This window comes from Amborella trichopoda, chromosome 12 (assembly GCF_054954075.1).
Source record: "Amborella trichopoda isolate Santa Cruz 75 chromosome 12, AtrichopodaSantaCruz75HAP2 v2.0, whole genome shotgun sequence".
Classification (NCBI taxonomy): Eukaryota; Viridiplantae; Streptophyta; class Magnoliopsida; order Amborellales; family Amborellaceae; genus Amborella; species Amborella trichopoda.
This window is the reverse complement of record NC_142347.1, coordinates 41,030,575-41,050,520: the sequence shown is the minus strand read 5'-3', so window position 1 is coordinate 41,050,520 and position 19,946 is coordinate 41,030,575. Positions and strand designations below refer to the sequence as shown.

The 19,946-nt window shown below is 36.6% G+C and overlaps 1 protein-coding gene across 1 annotated transcript; it reads left to right on the top strand.

Moving 5' to 3' along the window:
* The first annotated feature begins 529 nt into the window (after positions 1-529).
* LOC18447010 (sister chromatid cohesion protein PDS5 homolog D) lies at positions 530-15,741 on the top strand. The gene is made up of 14 exons (XM_006857112.4): positions 530-700; positions 2,555-2,758; positions 2,895-3,076; positions 4,883-5,009; positions 5,094-5,264; positions 6,847-6,909; positions 7,051-7,890; positions 8,006-8,110; positions 8,963-9,045; positions 12,638-12,689; positions 12,776-12,862; positions 12,957-13,000; positions 14,244-14,318; positions 14,769-15,741. The coding sequence occupies exons 1-14, from the start codon at positions 599-601 to the stop codon at positions 15,328-15,330; spliced, it is 2,697 nt and encodes an 898-aa protein (XP_006857174.1). The 5' UTR covers positions 530-598; the 3' UTR covers positions 15,331-15,741.
* The last annotated feature ends 4,205 nt before the right edge of the window (positions 15,742-19,946 follow it).

Genomic DNA, 19,946 nt, shown 5'->3' with positions numbered 1-19,946 from the left:
ATTGGGAAATATTAGCAATATATACACAAAAAAATCACTTTTTAATTAGTTAAAACACCAAAAAAGCCGAAAATAAAAACCAAAACAAAATTCAAAACTACACCGGATTTCAAAGCTTTCCCTGAATTACATTCCATAGACCCAGCGGAATCCGGGCGGATCTGTGGATTCTCTCAAAAACGCCTCAATAAATCGAATTCTCTCATTTTTTCTCTCTAAAACAGTCACTCTCCCTCATTTTCCTCTTTATTCTCTCTCCTTCCATCCCCTTTTCTCCCTCCGTTCCCCATTCATTGTATTTCATTAAAATGCCAGAGAAAAATCCCTGCATATGAGGAGGAAAAACGCTATAAAAGTTTACCTTGCATTGCTTTCTTCCTCACCTTTGTCTCATCATTTTTTAGGGTTCTTTCGATTTCCTTTTCCTAGGGTTTCTGCAGTGGTTGTTCCTCCTTATTGCCGTAGAAGTGTCGCAGGCTGTTTGTGCTAGGCTTTTAGGGTTTTTTTCAAAGGTTTGTTTGGCTTCTGAGGTGTTCGGTGAAATGGTTGTTGATTCTTTTTAGGGGAGCTTGGAGATTTAGGGTTTTGTTGAGTAGAGATGACAACTACAGAGCACGAGTTGGAGGAGCAGCTTCTCGAGGCCGGGAAGAAGCTTGAGAAGCTTCCTTCTGATCCTTCTGAGCTCCTCCCACTTTTGGAGGTAAGGCTTTTGTGTTTCATGGTTTATGTTTGTTTTGCTGGCTTTGGATATTGGAAATAGCTAAATCTAGGTGTATTTTCTGTGTTTCTTGTTTCTAGCTGGAATGAACTCTATTATGTATGTCTCAGGTTCCCTTTATATGATTCTATCTGTGTTTTTCATTTCTATGTTTCATTGTGTGTGTTCGTCTTCTATTTGTATGCAAAAGACCCATTTAAATGCATAATGTGTCCTTTCGATGTTTCTCTTTGTGCTTTTAGTTTTCATTGTTCATTTGCTCCGAATTATGTTACTGCATGGCATGCGAATCCCCCTCCATCTCTCTATCTTCCCCTATACATATCATTTGCATGCAAACATATTTGTTTGAATGGAATCGTTTACCAGTGATGACATTCATCAGGGAATTTTGATTTCCTTTAACGTTTTCTATCTTCAGTTTGAAACATTTAGTCGGATGCGGTTGATTTTATTGATTATATGTCTTAGGATTTTCTTGGTATGAGCATCTTCAGTAAATGGGTTGCATGGTACATCTGTTATTGAGTTCCCTTTATGTGTAAATATTGCTCCTTTTGTTTAGCCTGTTTACATTTAAAAGCCTGCAAGTTTGTTATAATGGAAGATGCAGGAGATTGTTTATTAAGGGTTTAACATGTTATATTGTGGTGCATGTCTTTTAATCTGGGTATGCATCTCCAAAGTGAGCAGTAGCTTGATGGAATGCTTCATTAGCTTTAGCCTATTGCTTATATTAATTTCAAAGATAAATCCAATTATATGTTATGCATACATATGGTAAATACATCCAATGATGTGTAAGTTTGAGGCTTAATTGCAACAGTGCCGTGAACTGCATTAGATTCTTAAATGGACTACCTTTACTGGTTAAGGATAATGATAAGGATGCTGATTGTACCCCTTGTAGTGCCTGAGGAACTAGAGACAGGGATCCCATATGGTTGTCTCCTTTTTCTTAGTGTGAGCCTTGATACCACTTGTCAATGTTGGGAACAATGCATTTGATTATCATGCAAGAAAGAGTTCTTTGCGGCCCCCTAGTGTAGCAATTTGCAACATCAAAGCCCTCTTAAACTTGTCTGTGCTATGCAAAGCAAAAGTTTGAGAATGCTTTGCATAACGAGCAAAGGACTCTTGAACTTTTTGTTTGCTCGCTGCGAAGCCCTAATGTTGCATGCTTTGATGCTTGAATAGCTTCTAAAGTGCAATTCCTGATCCTATTACTTTCATATGCAGTAGTTATTCATATCCTATAGATTAGAATATACAATGGAAAAGGGTTTCCAATGATGGTATATTATGAAGGATTGAAGGAAGGGATGATCAAGGGTTCAACTCACCGCTCCTCCACCCCTTCCTCCCGCCCGCCCGCCCCCCCTGCAGACGCACCTTGAGGGCTGCATTACCTGCTCTAATTCTTCTCTGGTGTACTGTATGGGCCTTTCTTTTCTGTTGAGGTTGGGTTTGCAGGCCCAGTCCAAGCATGTTATTACGATAGATTTAATAGATTCTCTAATACTTAATAAGGATTCTGCTGGGTTCCCTCGTTTGTTCTTGTGAGATATGGTTTGAACCATCTGTTAGGTGGGGCTGAAGTTTTACAACACTTCTGAAACTGGTTGAATCAGCTTTTTCTTCATGTTAACTCGGTGAAAAGGAAAAAATAAAACTGTACTTGTTGATATTGATCCAATTAGGAAAATGGAACTTGTTGATTCATTTGTGTTTCATGCCTGGTGTATAGACAGTTTGGCAGGCATATCATAAATACATTGTTTTAAATTTATGTATTTTTGTTATTGGTTTCATTAACTTGCTGATCATCTTTTGCAGAAAGTAGAGTTTTGTCTGTCAAGGGCAGAACAGTCTCCTTCTAAGTCTATGTCAGATGCGCTCGTTCCATCAACAAATGCATTGGTTACTTCAGAGCTTTTGAAACATCCAGACAAAACTATTAGAGTTGTTGTTGCCTCGTGTATCAGTGAGATCACAAGAATAACAGCCCCAGAAGCTCCTTATGGAGACGACTTGATGAAGGTCACTTGACTTGCTCTTTTTGTATTATTAAAATCTTATATATGGTTGTTGTTTTGTGAGGCTTTTATTTTGGGCTTTCAGATGCCCCTGAGTTTTTGATTGGGGATTACAATCTTGATTTATTTATTTGTTGCAGGAGGTCTTCCAGATGATTGTTGCATCATTTGAAGATCTCTCTGATAAGTCCTCTCCATCATTTAATAGGCGGGTTTCAATTCTTGAAACTTTAGCGAAGGTTAGGTCATGTGTTGTGATGCTGGACCTTGAATGTGATGCCCTGATTGTTGAGATGTTTCAGCATTTCCTGGAAACCATAAGGTGGCATCTATTACCTTTTTCTTTGTTACTCTATGTTCTTTGTTTTCCTTTCTCAGTTATGAATTTTATTCTGTAGTGTGTTGGTATGGCCTTTCCTTTCTCAGTTATGGTTTTAAAATGATTTGTCCTTCTAACTTTTGTGTCTACTATATATTTGCTTCGATATCATTGGGTATGTTTTTATATATTTTTGTATCTTAGGCTGCTCTTTCAAGTATGTTATTGATTTCAGCTCTAACAATGTCAAAGACAAAAATATAGAAAAATGTGTATACCTAATTGCTTAAAACTTGAGTTGGGGAAACTCCTCCTGAAGTCCACCATATACCTTTCTCATGTTGATTTTATGATGTTGTTATTCCCAAGTACCGTCCTCTTGATTCCATCGAGATTCCTGATCTAGATGAACAGTTTTTTGTTGTGAACTAGTGGTTTACAAAGGCATCCTTTCTCATCCTTGGAAGTTTTTTTCCTGATCATTATTCTTTGAAAATTAAGTTTCTGCACTCGTCCATTTCCCTCACTTTGCTTATGGAAAACTACATCCTTCACTGTTCTCTCATTTATATTCCAGAAGCCATTCATCAAATTTTATAAACTTGGTTTTGAGATACATCTTGCCTCCCCAAAATCTCTTCTCATTTCTCCCCCAAGTCATGAATAAATGTCCTTGTTCGGCATTTGCTGTCAAGCCTGTGATGACTCACTACAGAACGAATGTCCACTATGTTGGCGGCTTTGATGTGCTATCTGTGAATCAAGAGTACATTCTGTGTGGAATTTGAGAGCTTTAAATTTTCTTAAAGATGAATATGGATATTCTGAGCTTTCTTGTTGCTGAGTGGTTTCGGTTTGGAATTAGTTTGCAACAGTTATGTACAATCACAAGTACTTATTTTGGTTTATATTCTCTGCATTCTTTTATTTGTTCTCTTTTTCTTTTGACCGTATGATACTTATTTCTTTGTCAATCTAAGATGATAACTCAAATTTTTTTTGATCCAAACTGATATTTGTTTGTTGGAAGGATTATCTGAATTTTTATTGTCAATACCATTAAATGCAATAGACATGTTTGTGTTGGATCTCATTATTACTAACAGAGATGGAGGCTTTTAGTTAAGTTTGTAAGGTTGCAATGTAAATGGCGTGAGACCTGAAGAATTGACACGGAAATGAAAAATAAAAAAGGGGAATCATAGGTTTATAGGAAGGATGCTCTTGGTCACCTCCCGTGTTGGATTGTGATTCTCCATAAAAGACACCTTGTACTGTTTGTTTGTACAATACGAGAGCACAATTTCCATCTCTACCCTCCAACAACTGCTGCACAGGACCTTCTGTAGGAAGGATGGTGGCAGTATCATCTCTAGGGAGAACGTACTATATGCTCCCAATAAGAAATCAAGAGGGTAAGTTAATGGAGGGAAAGTAATCCTCAGAGTAGAGAGAATTCTCCCTGATATCCCTCCCTGGTGAGGGAACCCTCTTTGCTATTTGCCTTTAAGCACGTGGGCATAGGGGTCTCTTCAATGATGCTTGGCAAACTTCAGTGATTTGTGTCTTTGCACTTGCATATCTAATGACATGAGGATAATCATCCTTTACGATTGGTGGGGTCAGATAAAAGTGGAAGAAAATCTTTTGGATGGTTAGGAGAGTTCCACTTTTACCTTTGTTTTCCCATATAAATCTACATGCCTGGGTTGGGTTTGTTTGTTCAGGAGTTTCTATTTCAATATTCTGTGTTTTATGTGCATAGTGGGCTTTTTTTAGTATTATTGGCTTATTATATTTTGATTTCAGGGAGGACCATCCAGAAAACGTGTTCACATCCATGGCGACGGTTATGACGCTTGTGTTGGAGGAGAGTGAAGACATCTCTTTTGAACTAATATCTGCTCTTCTAAATTGTCTTATGAAGATAAAACAGGTAAATTACTTGCTCTTTCTTGTTGTATTGTTACTTTCTTAGTTAGATTTGCAACTAATCTTTCCTAATTTTGTTTTGTTTCAGAATGCTTCATCTTTTGCATCCAAGTTGGCAAAGAAAGTTATCAGTAACTGTCGTGGTAAGCTTGATCCATACATGGATAAGGCATTGGAGGAATTGGGTATCTCATCTGCTGAGTTCACCGAAGTTATGGAGCAACCATCTAAAGTTCCAAATTCCTCTGATCAGAATTTGGTATGGATCGCTTTCTTATTTCACTATAATAAGAAAATCACTCTTTTGGCATTTGCTAGCAACCCAATGTTGCACTTGTCTGTTTCCTGCGAATAATAGAAACCAATATTTAGGCATTTCTGAAATTCGAGAAGCTCCTCTCTCGCATCTGGATGAGTGTTTTGTTTCTGAAACTGGATATTCATGACTTCCTTATTTGGTTGGCTTTTTACTTGTTGTGGATCAGTAGAAGTACGGTGGTTCCGATGTTAATTTAGAAACTTAGATATTGTGATTACTTCTATTTCTTGGCATGACTTATTTCATACTAATGGAAACTCCACTAAATTGAGTTAAGAGAGATATTTATGTGAGAATGTTTGTAGTATCAACTAGTTCATCTTGTGACGTTTGACTATTATAAATTCAATCATGTTATGTCCAAGGAACCTTCATGATTTTGAGATGATAATGGCACATGATATTAAAGAAGGAAAAATACAATATCAGCCATTCCCATTATGCTCAAGGAACTTGGTAGAAAGTTGTGGGGCTATCTGCAGCCACCTTTGGAATATACTGAAGGGTTATTGCCTGTCTTCCTAGCACTATGTTTGTCAGGGGTGCTGACAGGAAGAGATGCAGAACAATACTAGGTTTTAAAGGATGCAGATTTGATTGTGATGGATGTCTAAGTTACAAAATGTTGGGGATTACCCAATGCTACTCGTGCTACTTCTATTCTCGTTTGCTCATTTTTTAGTGAGAAATGTCTGGTCTTTCCTCATGCTGGAGCTTAAGGAGCTTGGTTTGTGAAGCTTTACCTCTGCTGAAGAATTTTCCTCATATTCTGGGACCTTGATAATCCAGCTATGTGGTTTCTTGATGGAATTCATTACTGATATTTCCCATGTAATTAACTTGGTATTTACAGTTATTGAGAAACAATGGTAATTGATGGCAATATTGCATACACACTCGTAAAAAAGTGGCACCTTCAAATTCTGACATTTTGAAGGACACATTACAGATCTATTATGTTTAGTAGTTTAGGTAGTTGAGTTATGATCATCCACCTTTTTTTCCTGGTAAATAAAATATCAGCATACTTCCAAATTTAGGAAGGGTGTTCAAGAGCGATGTGATACAAATTTCTTTTTAGCTGCTACTGAAAATTCCTACATCCTTTTGGGTTGTATTTGAGAATAAGAGCTGCTTTTATTTTGGGTGTACTTAGAATGTCCTGCAACTAGAGAGTTTTTGCACCTTGCTTTGGTTCAAGATTGTTTTCATCAGTGCTTTGTTTTTGCCACATTGGTTCATCGTTTATGAGAGCATTTGATTACCTTTTTTCAGAATTCACCACTTCAGTACTTATAGTTTACCTCTTTTTATGAGATTTTTGTTTGGAGACCTCGTTCTTGTTTATGGATGCTCTGTTGATGTACAGCTTTATCAGTTTCTTGGTGTGCACGTTTTTTTGCTTTCAGTGATGCCCTTATGGAACATGTGGCCACTGTATGATTATGTAATAGAGCCTATATGTGATTTTTGATGTTATAAAACTAAATTTTCTTGGTCATTGGACTGGTATTTACTGCAGACAGATGAGTGCAAGAAATCGGAATCTAGCGGTACGCTAGAGCCGCCTCCGGCACCTCACCCAGTAAGTCCTAAAGAAAATTTCTTTTGCACTTCTACTGAAGCTTCAGATTTCTCATCGTAATGATTTTTGTTTTTCTTTTTGAGCTGTTCTCTTGTGGGAAATGTTATTATTTATTTAACACTGTTTGTTTCTTTGCTTTAGGGTCCGGAAAAGCAGGAAGGTGAGCCTGCACATCATGAAGAAACGGGTGTCGTTGACATAACTTCCAAGGATAAAATGAGTAATGGCACTGCTAAACTTACTGAGGAAGACACACCTGTGGATACTGAGGTTCCTAAGTTGAAGGCTGATCGTTCTCACCGTGGTACTTCATCAACAACCAAAAATAAGAAGGAAACTTTGGACCCTCGAAAGAGCACCGAGCTCGAATCTCCTCGTAGTCAAACTACTGAGAAAAAGAGGGGACGGAAGCCCAGCATATTGTCCCCTTCATCTGATGCCTCTGAGGATACTCGATTTGCTAATGAAAAGGAAGATGTCGAACCCTCCAAGAGGAAAAGGCAGCGGCAGAGCAAGGGTTCGGAAAATGCTCCTTCTGACGCTCCACAGGGCAAGGAAGCGGCAGCTTCTTCTGTAACAGTGAAGAAGCCACAACTTCCTTCTCCATCAAGATCCAACAATGAAACTGCAGATGTTCCATCGCCTGCAACGGAGGCTTTGCCTTCAGAGATGGCTCGGCCTACGCGACGCAGGTCAAAAGTTAGCCAGAAAGATGATAATAAATTAGAATCTGATGTCTCAGTCACACCTGGTGAAGCAAAGGAAACTTCTACGGTGGATCATGGTGGAGATAAATCAAAGTTACCTAAAGATCCTGTTGACAAGGCACCCAAAATGAAGTCCAAAGCAGAAAGTGAAGGTGATGCTCATCCTGTAGTGAAGACATCAAAGCGTTCAAATAAAAAAGGAAATGCAAGTAAGAAGGAAAGTAATGATAAGAGCAGTGAGGAGAAGAAACCAGCTGGCGATTCGAGCTCCAAGGTGGTTTTGATTTCGTTTGTTTTGTCTTCATCATGAAGAGTGCATTTGTAATAGTGATTGATATAGAGTGTAATATGCCTTTGGAGATCCCTATTTATTTCTTTTGGTACTGCAGAAATTAGACTCAGCTTCCAAATCAACAACTGAATCAGCAAGCAAAGAGCGCACACAATCGGATGCCCCAAAAACAGCAAAAAGGAAAAGTAACGAAAAAGATGTGGTAACACTTCCAATCCGAATCACTCTTCCAGTCCGAATCGCTGGTTCAGTAATTGTTCGATTGTTTTGCCACGTGTTTTTGTCTCCCAGTTTGTCATGTGTGTTGGTTTTGGTTTTGTAATGAACTTTGGGCCATCCTTTACTCAGTGCATAGCTTAGTGAGATTACATTTTTGTTTTAGCAGTGACATTATTATTCTTGTGATAATGAGCCAGCATGACTTTTTATTAGTTAGCTTTCTCAGCACAACCATAACACATGCAGACACGCACAGACACAGACTTTCCCTTTTTCTGTTTATCTATATACATTGGGTAGCTATGATAATATGATACTTTTTTCAGTTTTATTTCATCTGTCATTCTATATTGGATGTCTCTGTGAGAATCTTACTGCAGGATGAGCATGACATATCAGGTCATGCCATCCATATTTTATCTCTTGCACTTGTAAACTGTTTCATGCCCAAATCATTCACATCATTTTGTTGGAGAATCTGTAGCATCTTGTCAATGTTTTTTGTTTCATATTAGTTTTCTTGTATAATCTATCATTTGCTTTGCTTTTGTATTCAAGTGCTCTTGTATCAACTTATTAAGTGTATTCTGTGAGGATTTTGCTCAAGATCTATTTTGCTTTGGTGCAACGTTTTTATTTTATGTTTTTGAAGGTGAAAGATACCATTTTATTTAGCACTGAGTTCATACAATGAAATCCTTCTGTATGCTAGTGTTGAACTGGTGGCTGGTTCATTGTGATTTGTAATTGTGCGACGTAGTTTTAGTACTGGATCTATGTTGTTGTCATGATATATATTACACGATATGTGAAATAATTGTTTCCTTTCTTGTAGACTCCTGCTGTTCATGGTGAAAAAGATATTGACGAGAGTCTTGTTGGGTCAAGGATCAAGGTTTGGTGGCCACGTGATAAACAGTAAGGGCTGACTTGCAGTTACTTATCTATTGCTATTGATTGGATCCTTGTGCATATTTCTCTGGCTTTCGTTTGTGTTTTTCTCATGGTCTTATGAGCAATATAATTTTAGAAAATTATCCCAATAAGCATATTTTAATGGCATCATGAGTTCTGAACTACGAAACAAAAAAAATTCAAGATGGTCACTCAAAGAACAAAAGAAACCATTTTGTTCTACGTGTAATTTTTCCTGGAGATGTTATATGTGTTGTATGTTCAGTCCTGAGTAGTTAAATAAGAAACTAATCTTTTCAAGAAAATTGGTTCGGGGACCCATGAACTGTCAGTTGATTCATGTAGTGAACTTCCCATTTTGGCCTCTGGTACTGTTTCCTGAAATATTATTTAATGTCCAATAATGAAAACATTAGGTAATATAATAGATCTTTGTTTGCAATTATCAAAAATGAAAAAAGATTTCTACTTGTGGCATGTCTATGTAGGTCTGCTTCCATTAAGATTTTGGTTGAAGGTAGCTCGGTGAATTCAGCGTACATTCTGTGGACTAGGCATAGTATTTCAATGATATGGTGACATTTGTGTTGTTTCGTATTATTTGTTTCCTTGGAATTCCTCCACGGTGCATTGAATTCTTGACGTGACTTGTTTCTTCTTGACATGGAAGATGCTAAGCTAATCAGGATTTTCATTTATCTGATTATACTATTCATTGACATTTGGATAGTGTCATCTAGCTGACAGTATTTGGATAGTCTCCATGATTCCTGGAATTTTGGTTGTGTTGTACGAGAAAAGTTCAAAAAGTTTTTAATTTTTTGTCGTTTCCTCATGCATATTGTTTTTGTTTTTGATTAATTGTCAAACTAGTACAATATATAAGTTTTTATATGTGATTTCATTATGTTTTGGACGTTAGCTTTTCTTTGCAATGCTGGCTTCTTGATAAAGTATTGCTATGGTAAGGAACTAATTCAGAGTGGTATATTGCAATGTTTTTTTCACCAAACTAACTGAAAAGTAAATTTTGGTGAAGAACTGATTCATTTGTTTGTGAAGAATTTCTTGATTATACAATTTCTGATGTTGACAATTTGGAGAAACTGTTGTTTCATGATAGGCTTATTTCACATAGTTCAGTGTTTTCATTTGACTCTATAAGTGGGGGAGATGTGAGGACCCATTCATTAATTGATTGATAAATGATCTATTTGTGTCAGAGATGGTGTGACTTATTTGAGTTAGTTGATTGCCGTTCTCTTGGATTAATAGTTTGCTCGACCTTGTTGCATTCAAAAATCAGATTTAGGTGCTGATAAGTAATACTACTAGCTTAACCCTTCTAAAAGAATCATAATTTTTTTCTCACCAACTGGATAGGGTTGGAAGATTTGTGTTGATGGCTCTATAGATTAGTGGGACTGATAGTATGTGGTTATGACCCATTGGAACCTATTGTGAAGATGTAAAAGATAGAAGCTTGTGGATTCCACCTAAAGTGGTACTGCTCCAGCATTCCTGCAGACTAATCTGCAGAAAAACACTGAGGTGGAGTAACAGGATGGGCTTATTTTTGTCAATGGCATGCTTAGGAGTGTGAGTGTTGCATATAAAAAGGCTTTTATATGTTTAAAAGCTCGTCTTGTTCTGTGCAATGTGCTGGAAGTTGGGTTCGCACCCTGGAGGTAGATCGTCAAAACTGGGAGTTAGGATGAAATGCAGTGTTAGAGGTCAAAGGCTTTTCGGGCTGGTGTTCTTGCTTTGATTTTTTGCTTGGTGATCTTGAGTTTGGTTACTAGTGGCAGTAGTTTAGTGAATATTTAGTGGTGAGAACAGTTTTTAGTGAAATATTTCACTTTAAGAAAGTAAAGAAGAGGTGAGAAGCGGGTTAGTCGGTTAAACATGAGGCTACTAGGTACTAGTGAAGATTTAGATGTGTGGGAGTAAAGCTTTTAATCGTTTGGGTAGATCTTGGGCACTGAAGCTTGTTGGCCTTGTAAGGAGGAATCCGAATATGCCCTCCTGTTTGGGTTTCCAAAGCTGAACTTTGACGACTGCGTGCTCAGAAATCCTGTTCTTTATTGTGGGATTGTAATTGGAAATTAATTTTGGCATATTGCGAAAGTAATTTGTAGGATTGATTCGGGTGTTTGTATACTGGTGGTGGCTTTAGTATTATTTAATTGGTTTAGTGTGTTCTTGGCATCCCTTTCCAAAGAATGTGGATTTGATGTTTTTGTTCCGTTCATCACATTGCACCTTACTTTGTAGTGTGTTTACTGTCCCTATCTCACATAGCGACAGAAGTCTCCAACAATAAAAGTTATTAATAGGGCCAGTTTGGATGCATGATCTAAGATTTTTCTCAATAGAAAAAACTGACGAGTTTTTCATGCTGAATTGGAAAACCCTGTCATTTTATTTTATTGCTCTTGGATTGTTTGGGAAGGGAAGGATCATAAAGTGGCAGATTTGGCATGAAGTAACTGGTAAAATGGGGGTTTTGAATTGGGTGAAATTGTCCTAATTACTGCAAACGTTCATCTCTCTAGACCCATTCTCTCTTGAATATATCCTGAAGTAGAGGAATCTCTCACCTTGCCCAACACATCTATTTTCTCTAGAGGAGGAATTCTCTCTTTAGATCCTAGAAGCAGAAATTCTCTATTTCTCTCTATTCAAACCCCACAAGCAGAATCTCTCCCCCTCTCTCTGTCTATCTATACAGGATCTCTCTATTTCCCTTGTTCTATATAACAGGTAAGACTTCATATTTCTCTCCCCCCCCCTCAAAGATTCGTTTAGAACGGATCTTTCGTTTAGAGGGTACCTTTCTGGTTCCAGTTCTCAGGGTTTCGAGGAAGAAGTAGCATATCCAGCTGATTTTGATTTTTGGGGAGGCAGGTTATTGGGTATCAAAGAATAGCATTTCACCACTGATTTTGAGTTTTAAGAAAGAAGTGATTCTATTTCCTAGAGTTTCGAGTGGAATGATGGTGCATGTGATAGCTGATTTTGATGTGTGTGCGTGTGTGTGTGTGTGTGTGTTTGTGTGTGTGAGAGAGAGAGAGAGAGAGAGCTCCTGTGATTCTATTCCCAGGGTTTTGGATAAGGAGAAGGATCGTAGCATATCTCTGTGAGAGAGAGAGCATGAGCTCCTGTGAACCCTTCTCTCAGTTTTTCTCTTGTTTCCCATTATCAAGGGATGTTGGGTGTGACAGAGAGATGCCCTGATAACTCGAAGTCGTAAAATAGCGAGCCAAAAAAAATTCTAGTTGGTAGAATTTTTCTGCACACCATTTTTTGGCATGAAATTGACACATTTTTTAATTTGTGTTAAAACATGCAATAATCAAATGTGTCCAAGTCCCCCACAAGATAATTATTTTGCTTCTCATCCAAAATAGCTAGCAGATTTGGGTCCGTATACATTTGGCTTAAGTATCTTTTCATCTCTCCCCTATATTATGTCTTTATTTGATAATGGCATGCTTTTCCATGTTTACCCAAGTTTATATCAATATTTGTAGAAATAGTTTAGAATATCGCTCCTTATGATGCAACTCATGTGCTTGTATAACTTTTGTTGCAGGTTCTATGAGGGTATTGTTCAGTCATTTGATTCGGAGAAAAAGAAGCATACGGTAAGTTGGTTGATATTGTAAAACTGAGCATTAATTACTTCTACTTTGTTTCTGTTGTGGATGTGATAGTTCTCAATGCTTTATAGGTAGCATATACTGATGGTGACGTCGAAGTACTGAAGCTTGAAAAGGAGCGCTGGGAATTAGTTGAAGCTGATGCTGAACCTGAAGCGGTATAGCCCTCGCCTCTTGTACTTGCCTTCTGGATTTTGATTTGGGTTCTGCCTGATAGCTGACCTCTTGTGACTTGTTCCAATATGCTAGCAGGGACCGGCAACTGCTGTTACATCTCTTGATGCATCTCCTGTAACGTAAGTCTTCATGCTATCTGTGGTGTACCATTCAACATTTTCATTTTGAAAAAATGGCATATTTTTTTTCCCTTTTCTCTTTTTTTGATAATGTTAACTGTTTTATTGAAAGAGAAGAAAAAGTGCAAGGGTCCAGAGAGAGCGCCAACATACTGGGCCTCTCGGCAAAAAATAAGCTAACCTTAGTCAAATAAGCGTATACAAAAAATGAGAGGGGCTTATAACATTGCTTGATACAAAGATGTACACAAGTTTTTTTTTCCTTTTTCTTTTTTAGCCAAAGTAATACTTCTTTTGAAACAGCACGACTTTATAAGGGGGCTTCCAGCATTATAAACGATTGCAACATTTTCAAAAATATTGTTGATGGGTAAAATAAGGCTAGCATGAGGTTCCCCTGCATTCATTTTGCATTGTTTACCCATCTTTCCATTTGGTACTCTTAATGCGTTTCATGCATACTACTGTAGTCCTGAAGCATCTTGGTTGTCGGTGGAGAAAGAAAACATGAGGTTACTAACTGGTTCTCGAAGGTTCCCTGACCTCCTTGGCCACCCCTGCATTTCCATTCCATCCAAACATTTAGTACTTTTTTACTTCATTACATCTCCTGCTGCTGAACTATGAGATGTTGTGGTCCTTTTTCTCTCTCACATCCACCACCAGCTACAGTCTTAATTAGAAGCCATTCCTAAAAATCCTGTAGCTTGATGGGACCCAAACATGTTTTGAATTTCTCTAACTTACCTAAATTTCATCGTACATATTTGTTGTTCAATAGTAGTTACTTATGTTAACTTTTATCAAAAAAAAAAACTAGTTTCTTAATAGGTAGGGGATTCAAAGTCGAAATGATTGGTTGAATCTGAAAGCTCTGAAATCTATGCCACCAGGTCGATAACTGTTTCATTTTAGTCTTTTCAACTTCTGAATATTTATGATGAGTCCCTTTTCATAAGCTTTTCCCCACTGTATTTCTCTTCTCAAGCTGGTCCATTCATGCTTGCAGTAAATGGACATAGGACTGTGCTGCTAAGTAGAATAATTTGCTATTCTCTCTCGATTAAAGAAAAAGTTCTCTGAAGGATTGCTCTTGCTGTCAGCTCATGGTTGTTCTCTGAAGGATTGGACAATTTTTTTTATGCTGTTTTTCTTTTTTGGATTTGAAAATAGAAATTCCACTCAATTGTCATTGGTATTTCTCTAGCTTTCTTTTAATGGCATCTCTGTGGATTTTGATCAGGCCTCCTCGGAAAAGGTCAAAGAAGAATGCAGGTTCTTCAGTCAAAGAGGTCAAGACAGAAGCTCCAGTAAAAAGGTAAGAGAAGATTTTACTTGATGGATAACTATCAGCATTATTTGTGGATTCAATTATTGTCGGACTCGGAATAGTGGTTCCCATCCATGTCTAGCCCTTCTTGGCTGAATTTCTGCATGTTTTACTTTGTGGATTTGTGAAATTTTTGTTTTGATCAACTGAAAGTTGGGTATTTTTTGTTCCCTGAAACTGATTTCTTGTATTTGGTTGAGATGCTGTTGAAAATTTAGACAAAGTAGCATTTTCTTCTTGCTGATTTTCCTTTATCCATATGAACCAAATTACTGCTAATCAATCCTAATTTTGGTAATGTTTGTCCCGATCCTATGATTGAAATTTTGCAATTTTCATCTCCACCCCCTCTCTCTCTCAAATATAGAAGCTCTTGGTTAGAATGAATTTGGCTGAAATTAACCTGAAATCTGAGTTCTGATGAACTTTGGCCCCTAGGACTGAAAGTTCGTCTGGAAAACAAAGGGGTGGTGCTTCTCGGTCCGGTGAGAAATCCAACACAAATGGCTCTTCTTCAGCTAAGGGCAAGCCTGGTTCATCCAACAAGAAACCAGAGGCCATTGACTCAGCTACTAGAAAGGTTACAACACCAATCAACTCAGCCATCAAGAAGCAAGAGAGCAATAACTCAAACACTAAGAAGCCTGCCATTGAGAACTCGGAATCTAAGAAGCCTGGAAGAAAGAAGGGAAGCGGCTCTGCCATTAAGCAGGAGAGCAATTCTAGTGATAAGAAGCAAGAGGGAAGCTCAAGCAACAAAAAGGATATTGATTCAACTGATAAGAAACAAGAGAGCAATTCATCGACCAAGAAGCAAGAGAGCACATTGGTCACGAAGAAGCAAGAGAGCGCATCGGCCACCAAGAAGCAAGAGAGCACATCGGCCACCAAGAAGCAAGAGAGCACATCGGCCACCAAGAAGCAAGAGAGCACATCAGCCACCAAGAAGCAAGAGAGTGTGCCAAAGTCTAGTGGGAAGAAGAGACAGAGGAAAGCCTAGTTTTACTAGTGAAGGCTTTTATACACAAGCTGGAAGATACTTATGGCCCTGCTCGCCCACTGTTCCCGGAATATGTGGTATCTAGTCTCCTCCCTTGAATTCTTTTTTGTGGGTGCTGCATATATTAACCATTTCTCTCTCTCTCTCTCTCTCTCTCTCTTTTCTCTCGTTCTCTCTCCCTAATACTGTGCACACCCGTGTTGTGTATGTGTTGACAGGATAGGATGTAGATGATGTGCAAATGGGTTGGGGAGGGGGGGGTTCTCTTTTTCTCTTTTTCTTTTTTATCCCCTCTTTATTCTAGCTGAGTGTGTTTTTTTGAGATTGAAACCACACAAACTTTTAGATGCATGGGTCCTAAGGTTGATGTCTTATTTTTATGGCAATAGGCATTAGCACTCATTTTTGTTACACTCCCATCTGCTCTCTTGTTTTCTTCTTTTGCATTTTGAAGATTCCCCTTCTGTGCGCTGTGTGCGAGAGATGAGTTTGCATTTGTTTTGGCGGAGGGTCCAAATGAACAATCTGGACCTTTGGGTCGGCTTGTACTAATATGAATATGCTAGGGCGGCGATCGAAACTCGCCTTAAAAGAGTGATAGAGGGATCAAGAGGGGGTCAAAGTCCTCTCTGCACTGTCCTTGTCCCTGCCGTTTTTCTCTCCACTGTTAGTGGTGCATCTTTTGCCTTTGACTCGAACCCAAAGGGTTGCTCTTCTGTAACCCCTTATTTTTACTTAGTAAGACCACTAAAATGGTCAAACCACTTCAAAATTTCAGTGCGTAGACTAGAAATAAAGTGCTTAATATCTTTATACGGTGTGAACCTTATACTATCGAAGTAAGGTGCCCCTCAAAACTATTGCTGAAAATGCGGTTTCGGTGCTGCAAAGGTTGGCGATGATAAGAAAATCTATTGTTGTTCCCAATTATGAAATTTGAAGTTTTAAAGATGGTGATGATTAAGCAAATCTGTAAACACTTGAAAATATTGAAACTAGATAGTCATATGATGTGGTAAAAGATGTGAATTATTTGTGGTAATGGAATTTTTTTATTTTTAATGTTTGTTAATCACGATGATTGATTTGAGTTACACTTTATATGAACCAAAATAATTGGTTAAAAAAAATGTCCAAATTGTTTTTGTTTAGGAGTTGGAACTTTGGATTTGTAGGGGTAAATCGATTATGTAAACAGTCAGCTCGACCTTGACTTGGACTTGACCCATCGAATCCTATGGGTGAGTTCGGACTTGGAATTTGGTACGGCATGTTGACCGAATTGTTCATTACACTCAATTTAGAAATTGGGCTTCACTTAAGTACACATGTGCCTCCTCTTCTTGGGGACAAACAATAATTAAGTTCTTTTAATCGAGGAAAAGTATATAATGAAACCATTTATCTTCGGCACAAGGTGGTCATAATTAATCTTGCACAAGGTGGTCATAATTAATCTTGACCATTGAATGTGAAATTGGGGGGTTACATTTATTGTATTGATTAAGTTCAAAGTTCAAAAGAATTTCTGAATGTGAAATTGGGTGGTTGCATTTATTGTATTGATTAGGTTTAAAGTTCAAAAGAATTTCTTTAGAATGTTGCAACACATTTAGGCAAATAGTCTCTTTGTATAGAAACCTTTTAATTAAATGGTTTTGTACACAATGAGACTTTCAATTTTATAATTAAAGGTAAAAATATAGTTATTATAAAGATTTTCAGTCTTGAAATCACATTTCTTAACACTGTTTAAAGGCGTGTTCTATTTTGATTGTTTAGAGCTTTGGTTCTATATAAACCGTACCCTTAATTCAAACCTCGTCTTGGGTTCAAGAAGAGAATTTCATTTGGCTTAGGACAAGTGGATTGATTTGGATCATCATTTGAAAAGTACTTTGGACATTGGAAATCTTCATGGTGGCTTTAAAATCAATTTTTATCATTGATTATGAAATTTGAAGTTAAAAAAATGATATAAATCTTACAAGTATGTGAATACTTATTTTTAGGGTGAAATAAACGGTTTAGATAATATGTATGTACATTACTTTTAAGGTATAAAGTCATTTATTTTATTTTATTTAATTTAATTTTTATAACCATAATGAGTAAGGCCAAATGATTGATTTGAAGGTTCTCCAACGGTAAAACTTAGTTTTCATTAAGTTTTGAAGTGAGGTTTTACTTGTGGGGTTGTATACTATGAGACTTTATTTTTTGTACAAGAAGGTCACAATTTTTTTTAGCCATTGGATGTGAAATGTAACATATTAAAATATACCATAGCTTTTGAGAAAATTTGTTTTGGACTCTGTGCTCAAGTAGTGACACGTCACCACCCATTTGATTTCACATCCAAAGGTTGATAATGATTGCGACTTTTGTGTAGCAAAAGTAAATAGTGTCATGCATTTTCTTTACTTAATTGACATGGCTATCGCCCTATCAAAATATTTTCCTTTTTATTATTAAAAAATCAATTGTCCTGCTGTCGCCCTATCAAAATATTTTATTTTTTATTATTAAAAAATCAATTGTCCTGCTGTGAAGAGGAGGCATTTATGTTATTTAAATCAGGTCAGTTAACTGGGTAAAGTATTTGACGTATCCCTACTTATTAGGTTCCAAAGTAATTGACATATCACTACTTATTAGGTTCCAAAAGCGAAATAATTGGAGAGGTACTTGATTGAAAACAAATTTATAACATAACCACTCTACCAACTTGGTTGTTCCTCATTTTTCTGAAGTGGTTTGATCGTTTTCCCTGTTTTATTTGTGGTTATTCTTGTTTTGTGTCGAAGCTCAATAATGGAATACGGAATGCCTTTCTTCTGTAGTTTCTCATATTCTACTATTTTTGGTCATTGTCCCAAATGTTTGATTTAATGCTCAAAAAAAAAAAAAACGGTTGATTTAATACCATGTTTGGCCGCCAATGATTGACTTCAAAAACTGCATTCTATTAACCAGTTTTTTGAAATCGGATGAGAAAGTTGGGCGATTCGGGTTAATGATCCTTAAAATCACCCAGTTTTGCATTTTCCCTAGTTTCGACCAATGAGTAATGATTCTATAGCACCCTTCCTCACCCATGTGTGTAGGACTTCAAAGGATCACCATTAAATTTGACATTGATATTTAGAAAAGTCAAGTCCCACACCTATGTAATAACTTTTCTAAATATTTGTGTCAAATTTAATGGTGATCTTTTAAGGTCCTACACACATGGGTGGGAGATGGTCCTATAGGATCATTTCTCATATACATAACTTATCGAACAGTTGAACAATTTACCAATTTTCAACTAGTCCAAGTATTTTGAAATTAAATCAAAAGATACGGATAAAATGCTAAAAAGTTGAGCTAATGTGTGCTTTTTGTTAAATTTCCTTTAAAACATTGATATTAAAAGTTATAAGCGTCATTTTTTTCTTCTTTTAGTAAATGCAAGTATTTTGTTTTCTTCTTTTAGTAAATGCAAGTAATTTTTTTTGCAAGTAAATGCAAGTATTGCTTAGCAAGAACTTAGGTTATTATTTTTTCTTTTGATAAATGTAAGTATTGGAATTCGTGGTTGTTTGGGTACTAAATTCGTAACTGCAGCCACTGTTGAATTATTTTCAAGTAGATTACTTCTAAGTGGATGTGATGATTGTAATAAATACCTTTAGACAAACGAAAAACCTGCCAAAAGATTATGTGCTTACGGACTCTTATTTTAGAAAAAAACTATTTTCTTGTTACTATTTTCTTTTTTTTTTTGCTACAAATAAAAAGATTAGAACTTATCATTTTGATGAAAACACAAAACTCATTTTTTTTCAATTTTTTTTGGATTTTTTGATGATCAGAACTTATCATTTTGATAAAAACACCTAAAGGAATGTTGGATTTTTTGAAATCAGTTAAAGACTTGGAGTTTTTAAAGTTTTTCTTGCAAACCTATAAAATATCAAAATTTTCCTTTTCAAATTTATTTATTTATAAGTTTCTACCTTCTTGTAATGCCTCATTTTAAACTTCATTCAAAATTTTGTCCTCTTTTTTTATTTGAACTGTTTGAGTTTTGATTTTGAGATGAGCTTACAAAAGTGAGATTCAATCATGAATCTTAATTTAACAAAACATTTTTTTAAAAATTCATTAACATATTCCTATGAATAAAAAATAGTTATTGATTAAGGAAAAGAATCACAAGAAAACATATTCTAAAGAAAAAAAAAGAAAAAGAAAAAAGAAATAAAATCTTAGTTAGGGGAAGAGCAGCCAAGTAAAAACTCTTTCTTTTTTTTCTAAAGCAAACGCATTATTGCCAAGAGGGAGCGAACGTAATTGATTCAATCACTACTAAAGATTCAAGAAGTTGGGAATGAAGGGTGAGGTTCAAACATGTGGGTTTCATTGGTCTACAAAATACAAAACTTTGGAAGGACCATTCTTCCTCGTATTGGTGATAAAGGGGCAAAAAATAAGAACAAACTAGTCGAACTCCCTTATTGTTTTAGATACTCAAAGTGTTTCCTCAAGACGATATTTGGCCGTATTCAATACTGTAAATGATGTGCATAAGAAAAGGTAATTAGTCATCGATATACCAAAAATAGAAGGTC